Genomic DNA, 21,603 nt, shown 5'->3' with positions numbered 1-21,603 from the left:
GTGGTTAAAGGACAAGATCCAGCAAGAACCAAAATAGTAATAGATAACAAGATCTTAGAACAGGTGAATTCATTTAACTACCTAGGATGTATGATCACATATGAAAATGAAAAAGATATAAACGTAAAAATTGCAAAATATTTAAAAATAACAGGTGTAATTAACTCTATATTTAAACCAAACCTAGTTCAAAAACAAAACCAGGCTAAAAGTATACAATACATTTGTATACTTTTAAGCCTTGACGGTCTTAATGTATGGAAGCAAAATCTGGACAATAAAACAAAAAGACAAACAAAGATTAACAACAGCAGAAATGAAGTTTATGAGAAAAACTGCAAAGTATACCCTATTTGATCACAAAAGAAACGAAGATATTATGAAAGAATTAAACCAAGAACCAGTAATAGAAAAAATTAAATAATATAAACATAAATGGATGGAACATGTTCAAAGAATGAAAACAGAAAGATTACCAAAACAAGCCTTAAAGTACAAGCCATTAGGAAAAAGAAAACCAGGACGTCCTCTTAAACGATTCAACGATGACTTCTAAGGCCGGAACAGGCCATGCTAGGCCTAAATCCTTGATACGTATGATGATGACCAAGATTTGTCCAGTTTATATTATTAAATATTTCTTGAAGGATTGCTATAAAAATTTTGGGTGATAGAGAGTCTCCTTGTCGGACACCTTTTCAACTGATATTTTATTGCTACTCTTGTGAAGTTGGATTGTTGTGGTGTGGTATATTGCCTGGTATACTTCCTGATTCTGGAGTGCATTGATTATATTTTGATGGAATCAAATGCTTTTTCATAATCAATGAAGGCTAAACACAGAGGCAATTGGTTTTCTTCTGCTTTTTCTATTATTTGTTTTACTGCATGAATATGATCAATTGCGTTAAAGCAGGAGTGATGTCACCGCACCAACAGGTAATCACGGATATTCCTAAGTTGGGAGCAAGGAGCATATTTAAGAGGCTGAAACGGTAAGAGAAAGAGCAGTTATTATGAGGACTACTACTGCCACTGCAACTGCTGGTGTTTCAGTTCTCTTATCGGCTGAACGGAAAGAGAGGAGAAGAGGTGGTGACTGGAGGGTTAGCACCCATCGTTGGAGCAACGTTGATGGCGATTCCTCTTCAAATGTTTCAGAAGGAATTCCAAGATGTGTTCAACAACGTGTCCCACCGTGTAGCTGACTGCAATCTCCAGGAAAGGCTAGATGCTTGGTCAACAAGCAGCCTCTAATAGAGGAAGAAACAACAGAGTACAGAAATGCCCAAGACAAGAACGTGTACTGTGTAAAGGCAAGGATTCAAGATATCTCAACAGATGCTTTGTTCATAAGAGAGGATTGTGCATATATTTTTATAGAAAAAACTGTGAGTAAACACGTGATCTTGGTGCTTTTTTTTTTTTTTTGAATATAGATATGTATGAATTGTATATAAATGTTACATATGTGTCGGTGGTAAAGTGTTGTGTATAGTATCAGAGTAGTGCAAGTGTATATGCTATATTTGTGTAAGGAAATATCCTGAAGGCAGTTATGTAAAAGGGAACAGTTATTCTATACTAATTGCCAAGTATGTATTTTATAATGCTAAGTAGTGTGTTAAGGTTGAGTGAATGCAGAATGTGTATAATTTAATGGTATAATATATTTGCTGGAGTTAGATATGCTGAGTGAATCAGTTACTTCTTGCTATTTTGTAATCTCAATTGTTTAGTTAGAATAAAATGCTTTGTTTGAACAACAATTTGTCTGATCATTTGCCAATGCACTATCTTAAATAGATTGCGGACCTGTGTGCGTGTGTTGATTAGGTATAGCCACGACTTGCTGTATGGTTAGCAAGATTTTAACTAAGACCTTACCTTTGTTCCTGTTCTTATAACTCTTAGACTATGTTATTTCTGCCAGACTGGTTCAGTCGTAAATCAAATAAATTTCTCTGGCAGAAGAGTGTGAGAAAATAAGTATACCTCAATTGTATAGCTGGTGACAGTTAGATATAGAGTCAGCTTTACGTGTAGTAGGGGGCAAGGGCAAGAAAAGAGGAGGGAAAAAGATTTTTAGACAGAAGGGCTTGGAGAACAACACAAGTAGGGAGAGTTAGAAATTAACAACAATAGATGCAACTTAGCATTTTACATATAGCATTTTAGATGCAATTTAGCAAATTTTACATATGGCACAGCCCGACAAGATAGCAAATTAGCAACTAATAAGAAAAACCATACATATAAAAAACAAATAACGCATAATTTTACAAAATGTACTATTATATCATGTCATAGAGGGGACTAAAAGTTTGAGCGTGATGGATTTGGTAATAGTATCAGAAGATATAACAATGATCAGAGTAGACAGACATTCTGCCTCCAACTGGGGAGAGTAACCATGTAGTTTGGTTATGGGAAGTTGCTAAACATGTGGAATTCTTTGTCAAGAAAGGATTTATGTTGATCTATAATCTGGTAATTATGACAGACATAAATTAAAAGGCATCTTGGGGCATTGCCATGGCTTGAGAAGTTACTTGGAAATAATGTCAGCAGTACCAGACTGCATACCCACAATCAGGAGGATGAACCAAGTGGGGTTATGTCGATCAGTAGAGATATAGACAATCACATTATGAAAGAAAATTAACTAAGCAGGCCATAGTAAATCCAAAAGTTTTATGATTTTGTAGCAAGAAAGAAGATGTCAGAGGCAAAAGAAACAATTGGGTAGTTTGACTATTTTGTGAGGGTGTATCATTCAAGATTTTGAAATTGATGCGACATAGATGCATGTCAGAATTGAGGCAGATAAACAGGAGATACTCAGCATAGTCATGACATGTCAGCATTGTATTAAGTGAATGTGCAAGAGAATTGCCATTGCCTCTGATGAAGTTGTTCAATCTAAATCTAAGCACACTAGCAAGGTTCCAAGAAAGTACGACAGTTCCATTACATAAAGGTGGCAGTAACACAGAAGTAGAAAACTACAGACCAATTAATATCACAGGAGTGGTTGTTGAGGTACTGGAAAAGTTGAAAGATAAAATCCAACAGTGGGTGAATAGGGATGCAGTACTCTATAATGGACAGCATAGCTTTGTAAAAGGTAGGTTTTGCTTTAGTCTTATAATAAAGCATGTGACAGAATACTATATGGAAAACTATTACAAAAGTTGGAGCATATGGGAATGGATATGAAACTGGTAGCATGGATAAAGGGGAATGGGCTGGCAGACAGACAGAGAGTAATATATGGTGGAGTGGAATCTAGGAGAATTAGGGCCACTACTCTTTAATTTGCATATGAATGATACAGGTAAAGATTTAAACAGGGATATTCACTTGTTTGCTGATGATACAAAACTGGAGAGTAATAGTTGATAAAGGTGATGTAGATATCTTGCAGGATGATTTTAAAACACTGGCATTATGGGCAAAGGGAAATGATTGTGAATTTCATATTCCAAAATGAAGAAGTATCACACTGATGGTACTGGACTGCAGGAAATTAATGAGGCTAGGGACTTTGGAATAATGATGGACAGAGAGTTGAAGTTCAGAGGGAATATTGCAAAAGTTGTTCAAAGGATTACTTGGATGTTGAAAAACACACTAACAAGTAAAGATAAGGAAGTCATCATCCCTCTTTAGAAGGATATGATTCAGCCTCAGGTTGCATGGACTTGGTCACGTGAGTTTCTTGCAGATCAGGATGTGATAGAGAAGATTCACAGATCTATCACCAAGCTGGTGACAGATCTGTGGACTGCTCCCTATAGGTTGAAGGTGTGTAGGATGCAAACTCTGGACTCCATGGAGATATCCACATAATAATAATAAAAAATAATATATAAATTTAAGTCTATGTTGTACCATCATTTTATATTTTGGAAGGAAGTCAACTGAATAAATTTATATGGAATAAGAGAGAAATTAGTCAAAACACTAAATTAGCTGTATACAAGACAGTGTTCAAACCAATTTTAACTTATGGATCTGAGAGCTGGGTCAGAAGTAAAACACTTGACCAAAGACTAGAGACTGCAGATATGAGAGTCCTGAGAAAGATTAGGGGCATGGACAGATGGCATCGATGGCAATATCATATTAAAAATGAGGATATTAGGAAAGAACTTGACACAGCATCCAAGGATGCATTAGCAGAGCTAATCTCAGGTGGTAATGATGTAAATTTTTCATGTAGTACTATCATATCCTGTACGTCCCTTGAGGGTATATGGCAGGAATTTGATGATGAAGTCTATGTTGTGTCAAAGAAACAGAAGAAGCAATTAGATCATTTCATCTCTGAAACAGTTTAAAGATTGGTCACACTTTCCTTAGATCTTAAAAAAAAAAAACAAAAAAAAAACAACAACATAGCATGGTTTATTCTTTATCTTCTTTTGTTTTACATTAGTACTATATAATTTTGTATTTATATAATTATACTTATGTTATATTAGCCTTCAATTACTACTTCTACCATTCTCCTAATTCATATGACTTCAATGACCTATTTAGTCATCTTTGAAAGTCAATCACATATAGTCTAATTACTCTAAGAGTGAGATAATTCTCCTTAGTGAGTTCTTTATCCACAATTGGGAATAGCTCAAATTGGGAATTTCTTCTCAAACTTTACTCTACTGTACAACTTGACTGTATAGATCCCCATGGGAAAAGAAACTGAAGTGTTTGCCATCTGCAATGATTTAACACAAATTGTTCACAAACCCACCAAAATTACTGATAATCATCATTTTCCCAATACCCGGGACTTTTTCTTAACCAGCTCTCCCTCCAAATACACTGCTAATGCTAGTTCTCCTCTTGGAAAGTCTGACCATAACCTTGTCCAGGTCTCCTTTTCTACAGATTGTCCTTCTCCCAGACATTCCCAGTCTTGTTTCCTGTGGCACTACAATGGTGCAAACTGGGATGACCTTTGGGACTTATGCTTCTTTTACATGGTCTGATTATTGCTTCAACTTTTCTGATCCTAGCACTTGCTCTAATCTAATAAATGATTCTTGCTGAGTGCTTTTATTCTTCACTACATTCAAAGCTTTTGACCTTTATCTAAACCCTGGATCTCCAACAACTGTGCTAAAAATTCAGCAAGAATAATTTATTAGATTAGAGCATGTGCTAGAATCAGAAAAGCAGACTTCTCACTTAGCTTATACCACATCTCATAACTTTAAAAATAAATAAATAAATTCAAAGCAGGCTCCGTAGGTGGAACATGCACTAAGGTTGTTCCCTGTACAAATGGCAGTTACTATTATTGTAGCATCTTGTTTTGATGGAAGAATGGTAACATTTCCTAAAGATAAGACAGAATTTTTGGCATCTGTTTTGTCCTCCAACTTGTGTATAGACAACCTAGACATATCTCCTCCCACCATTCTGTAAACTATCAACAGTATGCAATGTGAAATTTCAGCAGAAGGATATCAGAAAAATAATAAATAGCCTTTATATCAGTCAGACTCCTGGTCCTGATGACACCCCCCCCCCCACAAACGCACACCAATTATTATTTTACAGCATCTCCATGGAGTCTGAAGGCTTATTGCAGGATACCCAAATCAACCATCATACACACAAATCCTACATACCTCTCCTTGAATCTATTCTCCATCAGGGAACTTCACAACCAATTCTAGCAATTCATTCCACTCACTCACTCACCACCACTCTCCATGCCAAAAATCTGGTCTGCACACCCCTACTAACCACACTCTTATACAACTTTCATGGATTGCTGCTAGTTCTCTGACTATTTGTAAAAATTTTCAAAAATGACGAGTCAATTTTATAAAACCCTTTTAATATCTTAAAAGGGTCTATCATGTCCACCACCCCCTCCCTTTTTTTTTGCCTATCAACTAAACTTTGTAACCCACAAGCCTTCAACCTATCCTGGTAGGGAGTATTCCACAGACCTGTCACAATCATGGCCACTCGTCTCTGAATCCTTTCAACCACCTCCTGGTCCCCAAGAAACCCAGGTGACCAAATCTGTGTGCAGTAGTCAAGATGTGACTGAATCATAGCCTTATAAAGAGGGATAATAACTTCAGTATCTTTACTTGCTAGAGTGTTTTTCAATCCAAGTAATTCTTTGAGCTATTTTACCAACTTTTGCAATATGCCTCCTGGACTTCAACTCTTTGCCCACCATTATCCCCTAGCCAAGTCCCTAGCCTCATCAATTTCCTGCAAACCAATACCATCAATATGATACACCATATGTGATCTTTTCAACATTTTGCAACATTCAATTGACAATCATTATCCTTTGCCCACAATGCCAATTTATTTAAATCATCCTGCAGGATATTTACATCACTATTATCAACTACTGCACTACCCAGTTCTGCATCATCATCAGCAAACAACTGAATATTGCCTCAAATCTTTCCCTTTGTTATTGATATACAAATTGAAGAGTAGTGGCCCTAGTACCGAACCCTGAGGTGCTCCACTAGTTAGCATCATTCTAGACTCCACTTCACCATATACTTCTCTCTGGTGTCTGTCCATCAGACAACCCCCCCCACACACACACCCAATCCATGCTACTAGCCTCATATCTATTCCCATCCTCTCCACTTTTTGTAAATAGTTTTCCCATGTGGTATTCTGTCAAATGTCTTGACAAAGTTAAGCAATATCATGGTGTAGCCATTACCTTTATCCAATTCTGCTGTCACTTTATTATAAAATGTGAAAAGTACTAAGATAAGATCTATCCTTTACAAAGCCATGCTGCACAGTATAGAGTATCACATCCCTATTCACCCACTGTTGTATTTTACCTTTCACTGACTTTTCCAATACTTTAACAACCACTCTCGATATATTAATTGGTCTGTAGTCTGCAACCTCTGTCTCGGAGCCACCTTTTTGCAATGGTACTATCTTACCATCTTTCCACTCCCTTGGAACCATGCCAGAGCCGAGACTTAGATTGAACAACTTTGTCAGAGGCAATGCCAATGCAATGCACATTCATGTAGTACACAGGCTGATATGCCATCCAGTCCCACTGCTGTGTTTACGTTCATATTCTTTAATATGCTGGACACCTGTTCATCTACCTCAAGGTTAATATGCATCTCTCTAGCTTCAGCAACTGTCATATTGTCAAAAACAAACACTTGGATGATTTGTCATATTGTCAAAAACAAACAATTGGATGATTTGCCATTTTGTCAAAAACAAACACCTGAATTACCTTTGCAAAATGATCATTCAGCAACTCAACTAAACTTCTAACTCAACTTCTTTAATGTCATTCTACCATAGTATACCATTTAATGTCATTCCCTCTTACTTGCTATATAATGAAAACACTCTTTTGGGTTAACTTTGGCCTGTTTGGCTAATTCTCTCTCATAGTGTGATTTGGCCTTCCTTATCATACTAGTCACTCTGTTTGGTTGTAATTTGTACTGTTCATACGTATGCTGATCACTTTTTTCTTTATACTTCCTCCACAATCTTTAGTTTTTTGCAGCTCTTGCTTTATATCCCTACTCATCCACTTGATTCCAACTGGATTTATCCTCCTGACCTTGGGTATGCAGTCTGATACTACTATTCTCAAGTAATCTCTGACCAATTGCCATGCAGTACTGACATGCTTTCTTTGTAGCTTCTCAAGCCATGGCACTGTTCCAAGATCATTCCCGAGTCTCTCATAATCACCAGCCTTATTGTTGAATATAAACTCCTTCTTGACAAAGAACTCCACGTTTGGCAACTTCCCAGAACAAGACTGCATGGTCACTCTCCGATGCTATTATCAGTCCATCACTCTCAAATCCCTTGCCCCCCCCCCATAATATGTTGTTTAATGTAATTATCCCCTTAACAATTGTATAAATCCCACTAAGATCTTGCTATGTCCTCTTTCCTCCCTCCAATCGATGTCCCCAAAGCCTTCCATAATAAATGTTCGGCCTACACTCATTGTGCTGATTTGTTGATACATGGCATCTACATCTTCTTTTGGACTCCCTGGTCTATAGCAGCACTCAACAATGTATTTTGCCCTATTTGCTTCTATCTCACATCAGATAGCCTCAAATGAACCATCTCCATCAGACCGAATATCCTCTTTAACTTCTAATTTTGTTGGTTGTAATTCTGCAGCTATCATCAGCAATATCCCACTTCCTGTCCTGTTCCTTCTATCCTCCCCAAAAATACAATACCCTTCACATTCTATCCATGTAACTACATAATTTTCAGTCAACTAGGTCTCATTGATGCCTATATTTTTGGCCAAGTCGAGCTTACCAATGCCAAAACTCCTCATTCTTATTCCTGATACTTGCATTTCAACAGCCGTTTTTTTAACCATAGTTACCCTTGTGTAATGTCATTACCAACCCATTTAAATTGGAGACCTGTGAAATACCATTGAGCATTGCATAATCATTACTGTACCCATGCTCATTTATCACAGGGGTGGCCTGACACATGCTTGATTTCATCCTCCCTAATATCTCTAGTTTCCCTGGTTTTGCAATACCACATTCTCACTAAACAATACTTTCTCCAAACATCTAACTCCAAAACCATTTAAACATAGTCAGCTGGGCATATATAAGTCTTTTCATCCATCAAATTCACTCCATACATCAATAAACTGCACACCATTCCTCCTGCACAATATTTTCATTGACAGTCATGGCCCTTCTCAGTTCTGTCCTATCATACCAAGGCATCAGACTCGCAATCTTTACATTCTTGATCTTCATTTTTGCTTCCACTAACAACTCTATATCTTCTCTCACTGCAAATTTCTCAGCTTTCAAAATCATTTGTGCTAGTCAATACAATCAACTCGTTCGCTCCATTCTTCTGCATACATATGGTGAGCATTGATGTCACATTATTTACCAATATTCAATCATTCTGACACCAAGTTGATGGATAAATGTTTTCCCTCCTGACATCTTTGATCTCTTCAATTTTGTTATCCATACTTGTTTACTCCACTTAGAAAGATGCCATATATAAACAGACAGAGTACTGGGCTCTCCCTCTTCTATCCAATTTCTATATGGAGCATTTCGAAAAACATGCTCGTGACCTTTCTCCAACCTATCTGTTAATGATAGCCCCATGGCTCAGACACATTAAACTCTTTCCTCCTCAAGTCAACATTCCAGAATCCAGTTCACTATAGGAAAAAAAACAAAAAAAAACAGCCTACCTTTTCCAGATGCTCTAATCACAGAGACACCCTTTCTTTCTCAGTTAACTGAAAAACCCACTCACACAGGTAGATATATACACAAACTTTCCCATCATCTTCCCCCTCTCAATACTCTGGTGTTATTAAAACCCTTGTCAACAGAGTTTCCAATCTGTTCAAATCAGGCTTTCATCAGCTGAACTCTCCTTTATTCAGACCTTCCCCTAATGCTACAATGCCAAAAAAGATCAACAAATTAGTTGCTCCTCCTAACCCTCACTTAACATACAAATTACAACAATGCGGAATAGTAATAGTACATATCTGGGGTATGTCAGAAAAAAAAACAAAACAGCCAGAACTCGTAAGAAATATATCTGCACTGCTTTCAAACATTATTTGAAGTTGACATGCCCTAAACTGCTCGCCTAAGGATTTTCTATTCCAAGTGTTTAGAAGGTTGCATGTTCTTGCAACTTTTTGTATTAGGTCAAACCAGGATGCCAACATCCACCTTGATGAACACAAGAAATACATTCACTGCCACAACTACAACCAGACAGGCTTTCGATACCTTGTATCAAATCAAACAGGGAAAAAACTATGCAGAAAAGAAAAACTTCACTGCAGCCAATACAAACTTGAAAGACTTCTTTTAGAAACAACAGCAGATTTAAAAAACAGCCTAAATGAAAGAAATACGGTCGTTAGATTTTCCAAGATCTGGGAAATATTAATTCTTAGGCTTTCTGCCCAATAACTAAGCCTATCCAACAGCTCTGTAGGTATTCCTCATAAAACTTTATTCTAGTCTAACTTCTTCTGCCTATTACAATTTTAATATTGTATCCCTGATGATGCCTGTGTGACAGAGATGAAACATACAAACAACTAAACTTGTTTGTATGTTTAAATCTATGATCCAGTTGCATTATGTCTTTTTTTTTTTATAGGTATTTATTTCCACGGGCACTAATCCACTGAACTGGCCACTACCATTCCTCCACAATCTTATAATAATACAAACACGAGTAGCTGCTCGTCTTGCACAGTTCTATTGCAAACTAATCAATCTAACTTTTCATCTTCTGCTTTCTTTCCTTATACCTTTTCAAAAAACAGTCTTCCCCCAAAGTGTTGTCCCCAATTCTTTTCTTCTTTCTAGCATCTTACCAATACATGGCAATACATCTACAACTGTGAAAATATATCAGTTGTAGATTTTCCTTTGCAGAAGCCACATTATTAGGGCTCCAATAATTTTCTTCAGTCCTCACAAGTTTGCTAAAATTAGAACGATCTTTCAGATCTAATTTCTGTGCAAGGCACTGATGTGAACTGATACATATCTCTTTGCATATGATTTTTCAGTGTTGAATAAGAAAATGCATAGGTAGATTTTTTGTCACAAAAAACTGTTATAGCTTTGTGTGAAGTTATTTCTCACCTCCAACTCTATAAAAATCATTTCTGAATTTAGCAAAGTAATGGATGAGTACTAAAAATAAAATATGCATTTTTCTGCTCAAGCATTTAAATAATAATAATGAAAAGGATACAGCTTGTTCCCAAAAATTCTTTATTTCGACCATCTATAAGAGCAGCTAGATGTTCAGAGGCAGTTGTTAATTGTTCATCAAATGGTAATGAAGTTTCTTCTGAATCACGTGTAGGTGAAACAGCCTTATAGAGTTCATCCAAATGATTTAGTTCTTCTTCACTAAGTTGCTAAATAAAAAGTTAATTTGTAATTTATCCAAATATATAAATGAAAAATAAAGAAAATGACCAATATTTAAAATATTTTATGATATATATATATTAAGCTGAACAAAAGTCTAAAGCTCGAGTTAATTTACAACTGGTTGATTAAGTAGAACATTTCCCAGCATGCACCATAAGGACCTAATGTACACAAGCACCTAATGCAATGAAGCATACAGAATTAAATTTAAAAAAAAATATTTTATTTATTCAAAACATTTATTTATAACATCTAATTTGTAATGGTTGAAATGTAATTATGTTTTAGCTGAATATTCAGCACTTCAACCAAATTTCTAAATGAAGAAAGATTAAAAAATGAGTAATAATGCTTCACCTAATCCCTCTCTCTCTCTCACTCACAGACAGACAGACAGAAACTTTGGAATTTTCAAAAACTGACTGGAGAGCTTATGAGAATGCAATCTTCAGCATCAGAGTTGCCTTAGCTTGAACTACTAAAATGATGCACATTACCAAAGCATCTGAATATTTGCCTATTATTAGTCCATTTAATTAAGGTTTGACTGGCCTGTTCAAACTGTTGGTTCACATCAGATATCATGCAGAAACCTTAAAATAACAAGAATCCTCATTCAATACCAAAGCAATTGTCTTAGAGAACTATTTTTCACAAGTGAACAGCATTCGGTACTTAAGAGTAATTATCAAAGAAAAGCCTAAATATATTCATTTCAGCACTGTAAAATAAACAGATCAATCCATATTTCATGCACTACTTAAGTATTTCCATAGATCTCTCTCTCTCTCTCTCTCTCTATATATATATATATTTGGATGCAAAATAAACACGTATCTTCAATATATCCTATTTATGTTTATTTTATATAGCCAAAATGAAGACTTTTTTTTGATCTTTGATAAAAAGAGAAAATAAAATTTTGCTTTCACTAAAATAATAACTGAAAATTTTAAGCATAGAGCTGAGATGATTCAATTTGAAATAAATAAGAATAAGACATTGAAATGAGAACATTATAGATTCATCCATATTTTATAGCCAAATATAGAAAGTTAAGTTTCATGTTAAGTTCAATGCTGAAACGAACCTCAAAGACACTACCTTGACATGTAAAGGTAAGGAAGTCATTTTGCCTCTTTACAAGGCCTCGATAAGACCTCACTTGGACTACTACGTGCAGGTCTGGTCTCCTGGTTTCCATGGTTATTCTGATATAGTGGAGAGAGTGCAAAGGAGAGTATCAAAAATGATATCAGCAGGATTGTGGAATACAGATTATAAAGATAGATTGGGAACATGAAGGCTGCAGACACTAGCAAACAGGAGAAAGAGCAGTGATATGATTGAGATTTGGGAAGATATCCATGTAAGTTGAGAATGAATGTTGTCAAGAAATGGGTTAGGGCTAGATTTTTCTCTCGTAAGAGTAGTGCATGACTGGAATGGATTGCCATTGGATGCTGTGTGTGCAAGTAGCATAAATGAATTTAATTTATGCTACTTGCATAAATTAAATCTAACTGCCTCCCTCGATAAGTTTGGAGGTCGCTGTTTAATAATAATAATAATAAGAAGAAAAGGCTATTATGCAGAACAATTTTATTTACTATTTTGTAAATATAAAATTGTGAATGCCTTTTTAATTTAACATTAATTATTCTGATTTTTACTTTCCTACAGTGCTAGCACATTACTTCAGAATAAAGCATACATCTTCCTCTATCATCATCATCATCATCATCATTAGTAATTTTCTGTCCAATACTGGATGAAGGCTTCCTTTAAGTTCTCCATTCATTTTTATCTTAAGCTATTCGATGGCACTGAATTCCAGCCATCTTTTATCTCATCATCTCTTTGGTTTTCATGTAGCTCTGTTTCCATCTCTGGGATACCATACTATCAAAAAATTGATTTTCCACTACAAACGGATAAAGAGTAGATCATGTTTTTTCCCCTTAAACTGATTTGGTCACCAGCATTTCTTGGGAATCAAGAGCTGGTGAAGAGGATTCAGATACGAGTGACCAAGCTGTGACAGGTCTATGGAATGCTCCTTATAAGGATAGGTTGAAGGTGTGGGTTGTAAAGTTTACTTGAGAAATGGAAAATAGGGGTCATCATAGAAACTTATAAGTTATTAAAGGGGTAATGTGAGATGGACAGAAAGAATATTTTTCACTAGATGACAAACAGAGAACTAGGGGTTACCCATGGAACTATGGAAGTTATGTAAGCATATGTGTGTTTAGTATGGGTGTTCAAATTAGATTTTTTGCATGCTGTGCTGAATGAATTACTAGAATTAGTCGAGTGTCCTGACAGTAAATGAGTTTAAGGAGATGTAAGATATGTTTTGTGTGTATAAAAGTTAGTATAGATCTCCCACAATGAGTCTCTGGACTCCATGGAGATATCTGTCACATCATCATTATCATCAATTCCTGCCATGTACCCTCAAAGGGTGTACAGGATATAATAGTACTACATGAAAAAAATTACATCATTACTAACTTCCTATCTACAATTTTCCTCCAAATCAGTCTGTTACTTGTCAAGACTCCAACATTATCAGATCTTATATTTCTATCATCTAAGGCACTTTGTACCATATCAATCCACCTATACATCTTGGTCTTGCCAACCTGGCAGAGAACACTTGTTTTGCTAATCTTTCTTCGCTCATTCTGTTTAAGTGACCATACCACCTGAGATTAGCTCTGCTAACGCATTCCTGGATGCTAACAATGTCAAGTTCTTTCCTAATATCCTCGTTTTTAATATGATATTGTCATTGATGCCATTTCTTCATGCCTATAATTTTTCTCAGAACTCTCATATCTGCAGTCTGTAGTCTTTGGTCAAGTGTTTTACTTCTGACCCAACTCTCAGATCCATAAGTCAAAACTGGTTTGAACACTGTCTTGTATACAGCTAATTTAGTGTTAGGCTACTCTTTCTTTTCCTTGATTGTCATTGCCTGAATATTGCATTTTGTATTTATTGCTCAGAAACATCTTACCAGTTTTTGTCTTTTTTGTTTCAGTCACCCCTATTATGTCGATCTGGTACTTATCTAATTTCTCAGCTAGCTCCATTTCTTTGCCATTCAGGCTTCTTATGTTGATAGTACCGATCTTTAACTCTGGTGATGTTGAGTTGGGGTGCGTTTTCAGATTTGTTCCAGTAGCTTACTTTTTGCTGTTTGCCCTGGTTCCCTGGTGAAAACAATGGGGGGGGGGGCTTGTTTAACCGGACGATACCCCAGCTGTCATGAAATTTTGTCATGTTGTACCATCATTTTTTATTTTGGTTTAACCAATAAGAATACAATTTGGTCGGCTAAATCCCAAATTGCAAGCCCATCCTCGTTCGTTCAGTATCCAAGTAGATACCCAACAGGGTGCACCACGAGAAGGTGAGGATTAGACATTAGGTCAGAAGCCCTGGTCGGTTCTCCACATTCCTTTAAAGGCTATGTGGAGGTCTTCTCTCAGTTATACAGCTTTGACCCTTAAGCACCCCGGAGATATCTGTATAATAATATAAAACTGAACAAACCACATAAGCCTGACCTTATAGTCAGACTTAGGGTTTGTGGCTTGCTTAGGTAAGTTTATAGTTGGAAAAGAATGTTATAGAAGTATATAAGTTACTAAAAGGGTTTCAGAGAATTGATACATAACAAACTGTACAGTACATGATGGGTAGGGGAAGAACAAGGGATCTTTTCTGGAAACCGAAAAGACTGTGAGTAAGCAAAGGTGCCAGGACTTGAGTTTTCACTTGCAGAGTGGTGAATGAGTGGAATAGGTTGCCATGGAGATGCATGTGCAATAATAAGTAATCACCCTTTCTTTCTGTTTGACTTTTGCTGTTAATAGATAGCTTTATGTCACAGGTCTACAGAAACTTCCCCAAAGATCAAAAGCATTGAAATTGGGTATACCAGAAATGAGATGAAAAATAGAGATTCCTGGTGATATAAGAAATGCACCCTTAAAATTTGGACTTAAGAATTTTTACCTACTCTAGTTAAAGTTCTGGTTGAACTACCTGTAAAAATCTTACCAGGAATACTTTGTGGGCAATGCCTACAAAGTCAACTTACGTCAGAAACAACTGAAAGGGAAAACCGGGACTGGTTAAACGTATGTCATGATCACTAATCCCCTTACATAAAAATTGTAAACTGAATGTAAATAAGGAGAGAATAATTGTTATTGTCTGTTTACATTTTGACCTAGTATTTCATTTATTTCTACTAATGTTTGAAGAGAACTCTGGAAGAAAGAATTCACTATTGCCAGGGATTTACTTAGGATAAACTGAACTAGCCATTCTCTTCTTGTATTTCAAGATTCAAAGCCACATTGTTCAATTCATGCTTCAAGTTTTTTTGAGGCAATGAAGTCCCTCGAAACTTGAATGCAACTGTCTATGTTTATTGTGCATTTACTATGTTACAGAAGTCAACAATTTCAGTATCACTATGAGAACTTACTAGTGCAGAGATCTGAATTACTATCATTATTGCTCCATGAGTGTTGATATAGCAATAAATAGCTATATCAACAATTGTGGTCATTTGATTCAGGACTGCTGTACATAGTTTTGCCTCTTATCTTTGAAAGATAATGCACAGTAGGCAGAATATCTTCAACCTGAGGAATCAGATGAAATAACCTGCATAACTAGCTGATATGAATAATTTTGTACTGTATTGTGGATATAACACAAATTATTACTATTAAGAGAGACCTCAATGGAGTCAGGAACTCATCGAGGAGGCCATTCTATTTCCACCAGCTGTCATACCTGTTCTTAAATTCATTTACACTACTTGCATACAACATCCAACTGCAATCCATTCCAATCACACACTACTCTATGAGAGAAAAATCTATTCTTAACCCATTTCTTGATAGCATTCATTCTCAACTTACATTGATGCCCTTTCCCCACCCACTATAAAATGAAAAATTCCATCTAATGAAATTCTATATGACCCTTTCAGAAGTTTGTAAGTCTCAATCATATCACCCCTCTTTCTCCTGTTTGCTAGTGTCTGCAGCCTACAAATTCTCAATCTGTTTTCATAATTTGTATTCCATAATCTTGATATCAATTTTGACACTCTCCTTTGCACTCTCTCCACTGTATCAGAATCACCATGGAAACCAGGAGACCAGACCTGTATGCAATAGTCCAAGTGATGTCTTATCAAGGCCTTGTAAAGAGGTCGTTCCTTATCTTTACATGTCAAGGTTTGTTTCAGCATTGCCATTATTCTCTGAGATGTATTTACAACTCAGAGAATAATGTGAAAAATTGCAATTTTTACTATGTGATTCTTGAACTTCAACCTCCTGTCTACTAAAACTCCAAGATTTCTAGTCTCATCAGTAACTTCTAGCATAATCCCAATTTAATATGACATTCGATATATAATCACAACAAGGTGCATGACCTTACATTTATTAACATGAAATGACAGTCATTTTCACATGCCCACAATTCCAGTCTATTCAAATCATTTTGCCAGTGCTACATATCAGCAGCACTCCTGATTACCCTACCTATTTTTGCATCATCTTCAGCAAATAGCTGTATGTCACATGTTAAATCCTTCCCAATGTTATTAATGTACAGAATGAATAATAATGGACCAAGAACTGATCCCTAAGGTGCACCACTGGTTACCCTGAATCTTGCAGATTCATCCCACCCCCAACTTTTGATATCTGTCAATCATCCATCCTCTTATCCATGCCAATAGTTTATAATCCAATCCCATATTTTCCAATTTATGCAACAGTATTTCATGATGTTAGTGAGCAAGTTACTAAAACATGACTTTCCCTTAGTAAACCCATGCTGTTCATTGTAAAGCAGAGATTCTCTGTTAACCCACTTTTTCCAAAATTTTCCTTCCCTTAATGCATAGCATTATACATGTCTGCAAGGAGATGTGCTTTGCATTACAGATACTAAGGCAAGTGATGAGAACTTAACCACCTTGGCCACAAGTTGTCCCAGTCCTGAAAATACTTCAGGTGCAAACTTTGTTTGCTTACACTTGGATAAAGGATTAAACCAAATGTATAATTGGTAGTATAGCTGAGTGAAAAAACTTCCATCAACTTATCTCTAATCAAGGGAATTTTAATAATAAGGTGTGACACCTTTTGGCAGCTGACATGTGGAAATATGACTTCTCCATTACTTCCACCTTAGTATCACCTTCTATGAGTCTGGCTCCCATTGATGAGACCTCAACAAAGGTCGAAACCGGTCTGGGTAGTGACCCTTCCCTTAATGCATAGCATTATATATCTGCAAGGAGATATGCTTTGTATTATGGGATACTAAGGCAAGTGATGAGAACTTATACCACCTTTGCCAAGAGTTGCCCAAGTCCTAAAAATACATCAGACACAAACTTTGTTTGCTTACACTTGGATAAAGGATTAAACCAAATATATAATTGGCACTGGAGTAAGCACCAGCTGTGGATAATAGATTGTAGAGCCAATGAAGGTTGGGTGTTAGCTCTGGAGCACAATGTTTGTGAAAAATTGGAAAGATGCCATCAGGACCAGAAGAGGTTTTAGTGTCCAAGTTATTGAGAAAGTTTTCTGATGTCTTTTTTGTTGAAAGATTACCAGAAGGCATATGGCACTTGGATTCCAGTATGGTAGGAGGTGATTTACCTTGGTCATCTATGCAGAAATTCATGGAAAAGAATGATCCCAATAGGATTAGAGAGAGAGAGAGAAAAATGTGGGTGGGGGATGTGAACAGAAGTTGCATCTAATGCCGTTCGCAAGATACCAGAAAGCATGATCCATTTGGATCCATGTTGGAGGTTTAATGGAATATTATCAGCACTGAGAAAGGATTAAAACAAATTTTAATGCTTCCAATATTTCGTCTCAGTCACAGAGACATCTTCAGGGATTACAAAATACTTTTTGTAACGACACACACAAATACAATAGTGAGTGAAACTAAAGTCCTATCTAGGTGGTGCGCACTATATGGGCAGATGCAAAGAGGGATATCTGATAATGTTTCCCAAATTTTGGGAAGTTTTATGCAACCGTATTTGTTTAAATTAGGTTGATTTCTGAGTGCAGATGCAGATTCAAAGAACAATCTTTCTTTTTTGAATTTACTATGGTGGAGCTGGTGGTTTTTTTTCAGGAGATCTGTGGGTTGTATCCAAAATATGGTCTGCAGGGCCAGATTGACCATAATCGTGATTGCAGATGTATGATGTGTTCTTCTAATCGGATGGTTGCTGATCTGCCTGTCTGTCTGAAGTAAGCCAGTTTACAGGAACATCATCATCATCATCAAATAACTGACATGTACCCTCAAGGGGTGTACAGGATATGATAGTACTACATGAAAAAATTACATCATTACTAACTTCCTATCTACAATTTTCCTCCAAATCAGTCTATTACTTGTCAAGACTAATATTATCATTATCAGATCTTATATTTCTATCGTCTAAGGCACATTGTACCGTATCAATCCACCTATATCTTGGTCTTCCTCTGGCTCGTTTCCCTGCCAACCTAGCAGAGAACGCTTGTTTTGCTAATCTTTCCTCGCCCATTCTGTTTAAGTGACCATACTACCTAAGATTAGCTCTGCTAATGCATTCCTGGATGCCGACAATGAGTCAGTGAGACTTTTCTTATTCCTTGCCTCTTCTCTCCATGTGAATTTGTGCACATTTTTATGTTGGAATATGGTGATAGTAATAACCGGTCCATGTCCTGAGAAGAAATCCAACAGATATTTGCCATTATTATTGGCTTGGTCTTTTCCCCAAATTTTCCCAAAATATTTTTGTATGTCTGACAATCATTTCATACTCTGCTATTTAGATCTCCAACAAGTATCAACTTTTCTTCTTTCATTGTGTCAGTTGCTTTCTCTAAAGCATTAAAAAATTCCCTCACTTCTACCTTAGTAGAACCTTCTGTGGGACCATAGGCACAAATAAGCCTCATTGTCCAGTTCCCCATTCTGATATTTGCCCACATCACTCTACTTGAGACTGCTTGCCATTCAAGAAGATTAGCATCATATTTAGTGTTGAATACTATAGCTACTCCATCCTTTCCTTGATTGTCATTGCCTGAATATTATGTCGATCTGGTACTTATCTAATTCCTCCGCTAGCTCCATTTCTTTGCCATTCAGGCTTCCTATGTTGATAGTACCGATCTTTAACTCTGGTGATGTTGAGTTGGGATGTGTTTTCAGATTTGTTCTGGTAGCTGACTTTTTGCTGTTCGCCCTGGTTCCCTGGCAAAAACAACTGGGGCCTTGTTTAACTGGGTGACGCCCCAGCCGGCATGAAATTTTGTCATGTTGTAGGAACAAAGATTGTGGGCTCTATTGGTTAGAGTTTTAATAATGCCATATTGCCGAGAGGGGTGGTGGTGGTGTGAATGTATCTACCTGTATCAGTAGGTTTTCTATATACAGAGAAAGAAAGGTTACCATTAGGAAGGTGTGTTACTTCATTAAAATTTGTTTTAATTTTAATAGCACTTAAGCCTCAACACACAGATCCATTTTGATAAGAAGCAAGTTTTCTGCTGTTGCCCTTTATGCAGCCTGATTTGGATCTATTGATGACTGATTTACATTGTTGAGTGCTTTGGTATAGGCAGAGTATGAAGCTGAAGTTCTTGATGTGAGCCACCTACAGTATCTATTTATTCATCAGACCACCATATGGTCACTCAGTTGCTCAGTTATGTGACACACCAGGCCTTGCCACGTTGTCCTGTTGAATGCTTTTCTGGAGGTTACAACTCTCTGAAGATCAGTCACTCTAGACACCCATTCATTAATAGTCTACCCAGTCCTCTTTTTCCATGAATTTAACCTTTTGTGTCTGTATTTCCTTTGAGAACCAGAATCTTCATCTTGCTAGGATTGAGCCTAAGTCCTCTGTTCTTACTGATCTCATTAACTTTGTCAAGGATTTGTCCTAATTCTTCCATGTTACTATAAAGGAGCATTGTATCATTAGCATAACTCAGATTACTGATCAATCTACCACCTATCCTAATTCTTGTCCAAAGCATAGATACTAAACAGGTAAAGAGAAAGGAGATATACTTGCCTAACCTAAATCCAATCATTTAATCCAAAGCCTATTCTTACTGTGGCTCACTGCACAACTTAGATATCAACCTAAAATGTGTTGAGGAAAACCCATTTTCATCACTTCCCAGAGTTTCACATGAGCTGAACACAGTCAAAAGCTTTAGAGTAGTCTATGAAACATATTACCATCATCATTATCAAATTCCTGACATGTACCCTCCAGTGGGTGTACAGGATGATAATACTACATGAAAAAACTTACATCACTACTAATTTCCCATCAACAATTTTCGTCCAAATCCAACTGTTTTCTGCCAAGACTCCAACATTATCAGATCTTATATTTCTGTCTTTCAAGGTACTTTTTACTCTTTGTATCAATCCACCTATATCTTGGTCTTCCTCTGGGTCTTTTCTGTCAACTTGGCAGAGAAATTTTCCTCGTTTTGCTACTCTTTCCTCTCTCATTGTTTAAATGACCATACCACCTGAGATTAGCTTTGCTACCAATGGCAAGTTCTTTGCTGATATCCTTGTTTTTAATATGATGATGCCATTGATGTTATCAGTTCATGATAATGTTCATCATAATAATTCACAATCTAATCGTTCTCAGGACTATCATATCTGTGGTTTCTAGTGTTTGATTCCATCTGTTCGTGCCCCTAATCTTTCTCAGAAGTGGTTTACTTCTGGCCCAGCTCTCAGATTCATAAGTTGGTTTGAACACTGTCTTGCATACATTTAATTTAGTGTTTTGACTAATTTCTCTCTTATTCCATATAAATTTCCACAAGTGACTACAAACAATATCAGCTTTGTTGATTCTGTTGTCTATTTCCATATTTAATTTACCATCTTCATTAAAAATTGTGCTAAGTAGCTGAAATATTTCAATTGTTCTATAGGTTCTCAATTCACAATGCAGTTGATAATGTCAATGTTTCTACCTATTTTCATTGTCTTTGTCTTGTTATTGCACACCTTCATACCAAATCTATTACATCAGTTATTCAATTTAGTCAGGGAATCTTGCAGACTTGTACAAATTAATTTAAAAGTATAACATCATCTGCATAAAGTAAAGGGCAGATATTAACATCTCCAATTTTGATAAAGTTTAATACCACTTTTCTTTATAATGTGATCCATATATATAAAGAATAATAGAAGGGATAATGTATATTCTTGTCTGACACCAGATTTAACATCAACCCATCTTCTTGTACTTCCTTCAATTCTAACTGCTGACTTACAACTCAAATAAAGATGAAGTACTGCTTCATATAATGCTCCATTGATACCATATAACTATTGTGTTTTGAACAGCTTTTCTCTTGGCACCTTGTCATATGCATTTTCCAGAGGTACAAAACTTAAATACAGATCTTTGTTATATTTCCATGATTTTTCAACTATTTGTCGTAAAGTGAAAATCGGATCTTGACTTCCTCAATTTAGCTTGAATGCAGCTTGTTCT

The 21,603-nt window shown here is 36.3% G+C and overlaps 1 protein-coding gene across 4 annotated transcripts in view; it reads right to left on the bottom strand.

Annotated features, from left to right (window-relative positions):
* LOC150106169 (caprin-1-like) overlaps positions 1 to 21,603 on the bottom strand; it is a 261,133-nt gene that overhangs the window by 150,667 nt on the left and 88,863 nt on the right. For all 4 annotated transcript variants that reach the window (XM_090394515.1, XM_090394517.1, XM_090394518.1 and 1 more), the window contains exon 5: positions 10,798 to 10,966. In XM_090394515.1, the coding sequence (XP_090250641.1) occupies positions 10,798 to 10,966 (169 nt within the window). The remainder of the gene's footprint in view (positions 1 to 10,797; positions 10,967 to 21,603) is intronic.

Source organism: Typopeltis vanoorti, chromosome 6 (genome assembly GCF_054136105.1).
Source record: "Typopeltis vanoorti isolate ZY-2024b chromosome 6, IOZ_Tvanoo_1.0, whole genome shotgun sequence".
In the NCBI taxonomy this organism is placed as follows: domain Eukaryota; kingdom Metazoa; phylum Arthropoda; class Arachnida; order Uropygi; family Thelyphonidae; genus Typopeltis; species Typopeltis vanoorti.
This window is presented reverse-complemented; position numbering and strand designations above follow the sequence as displayed.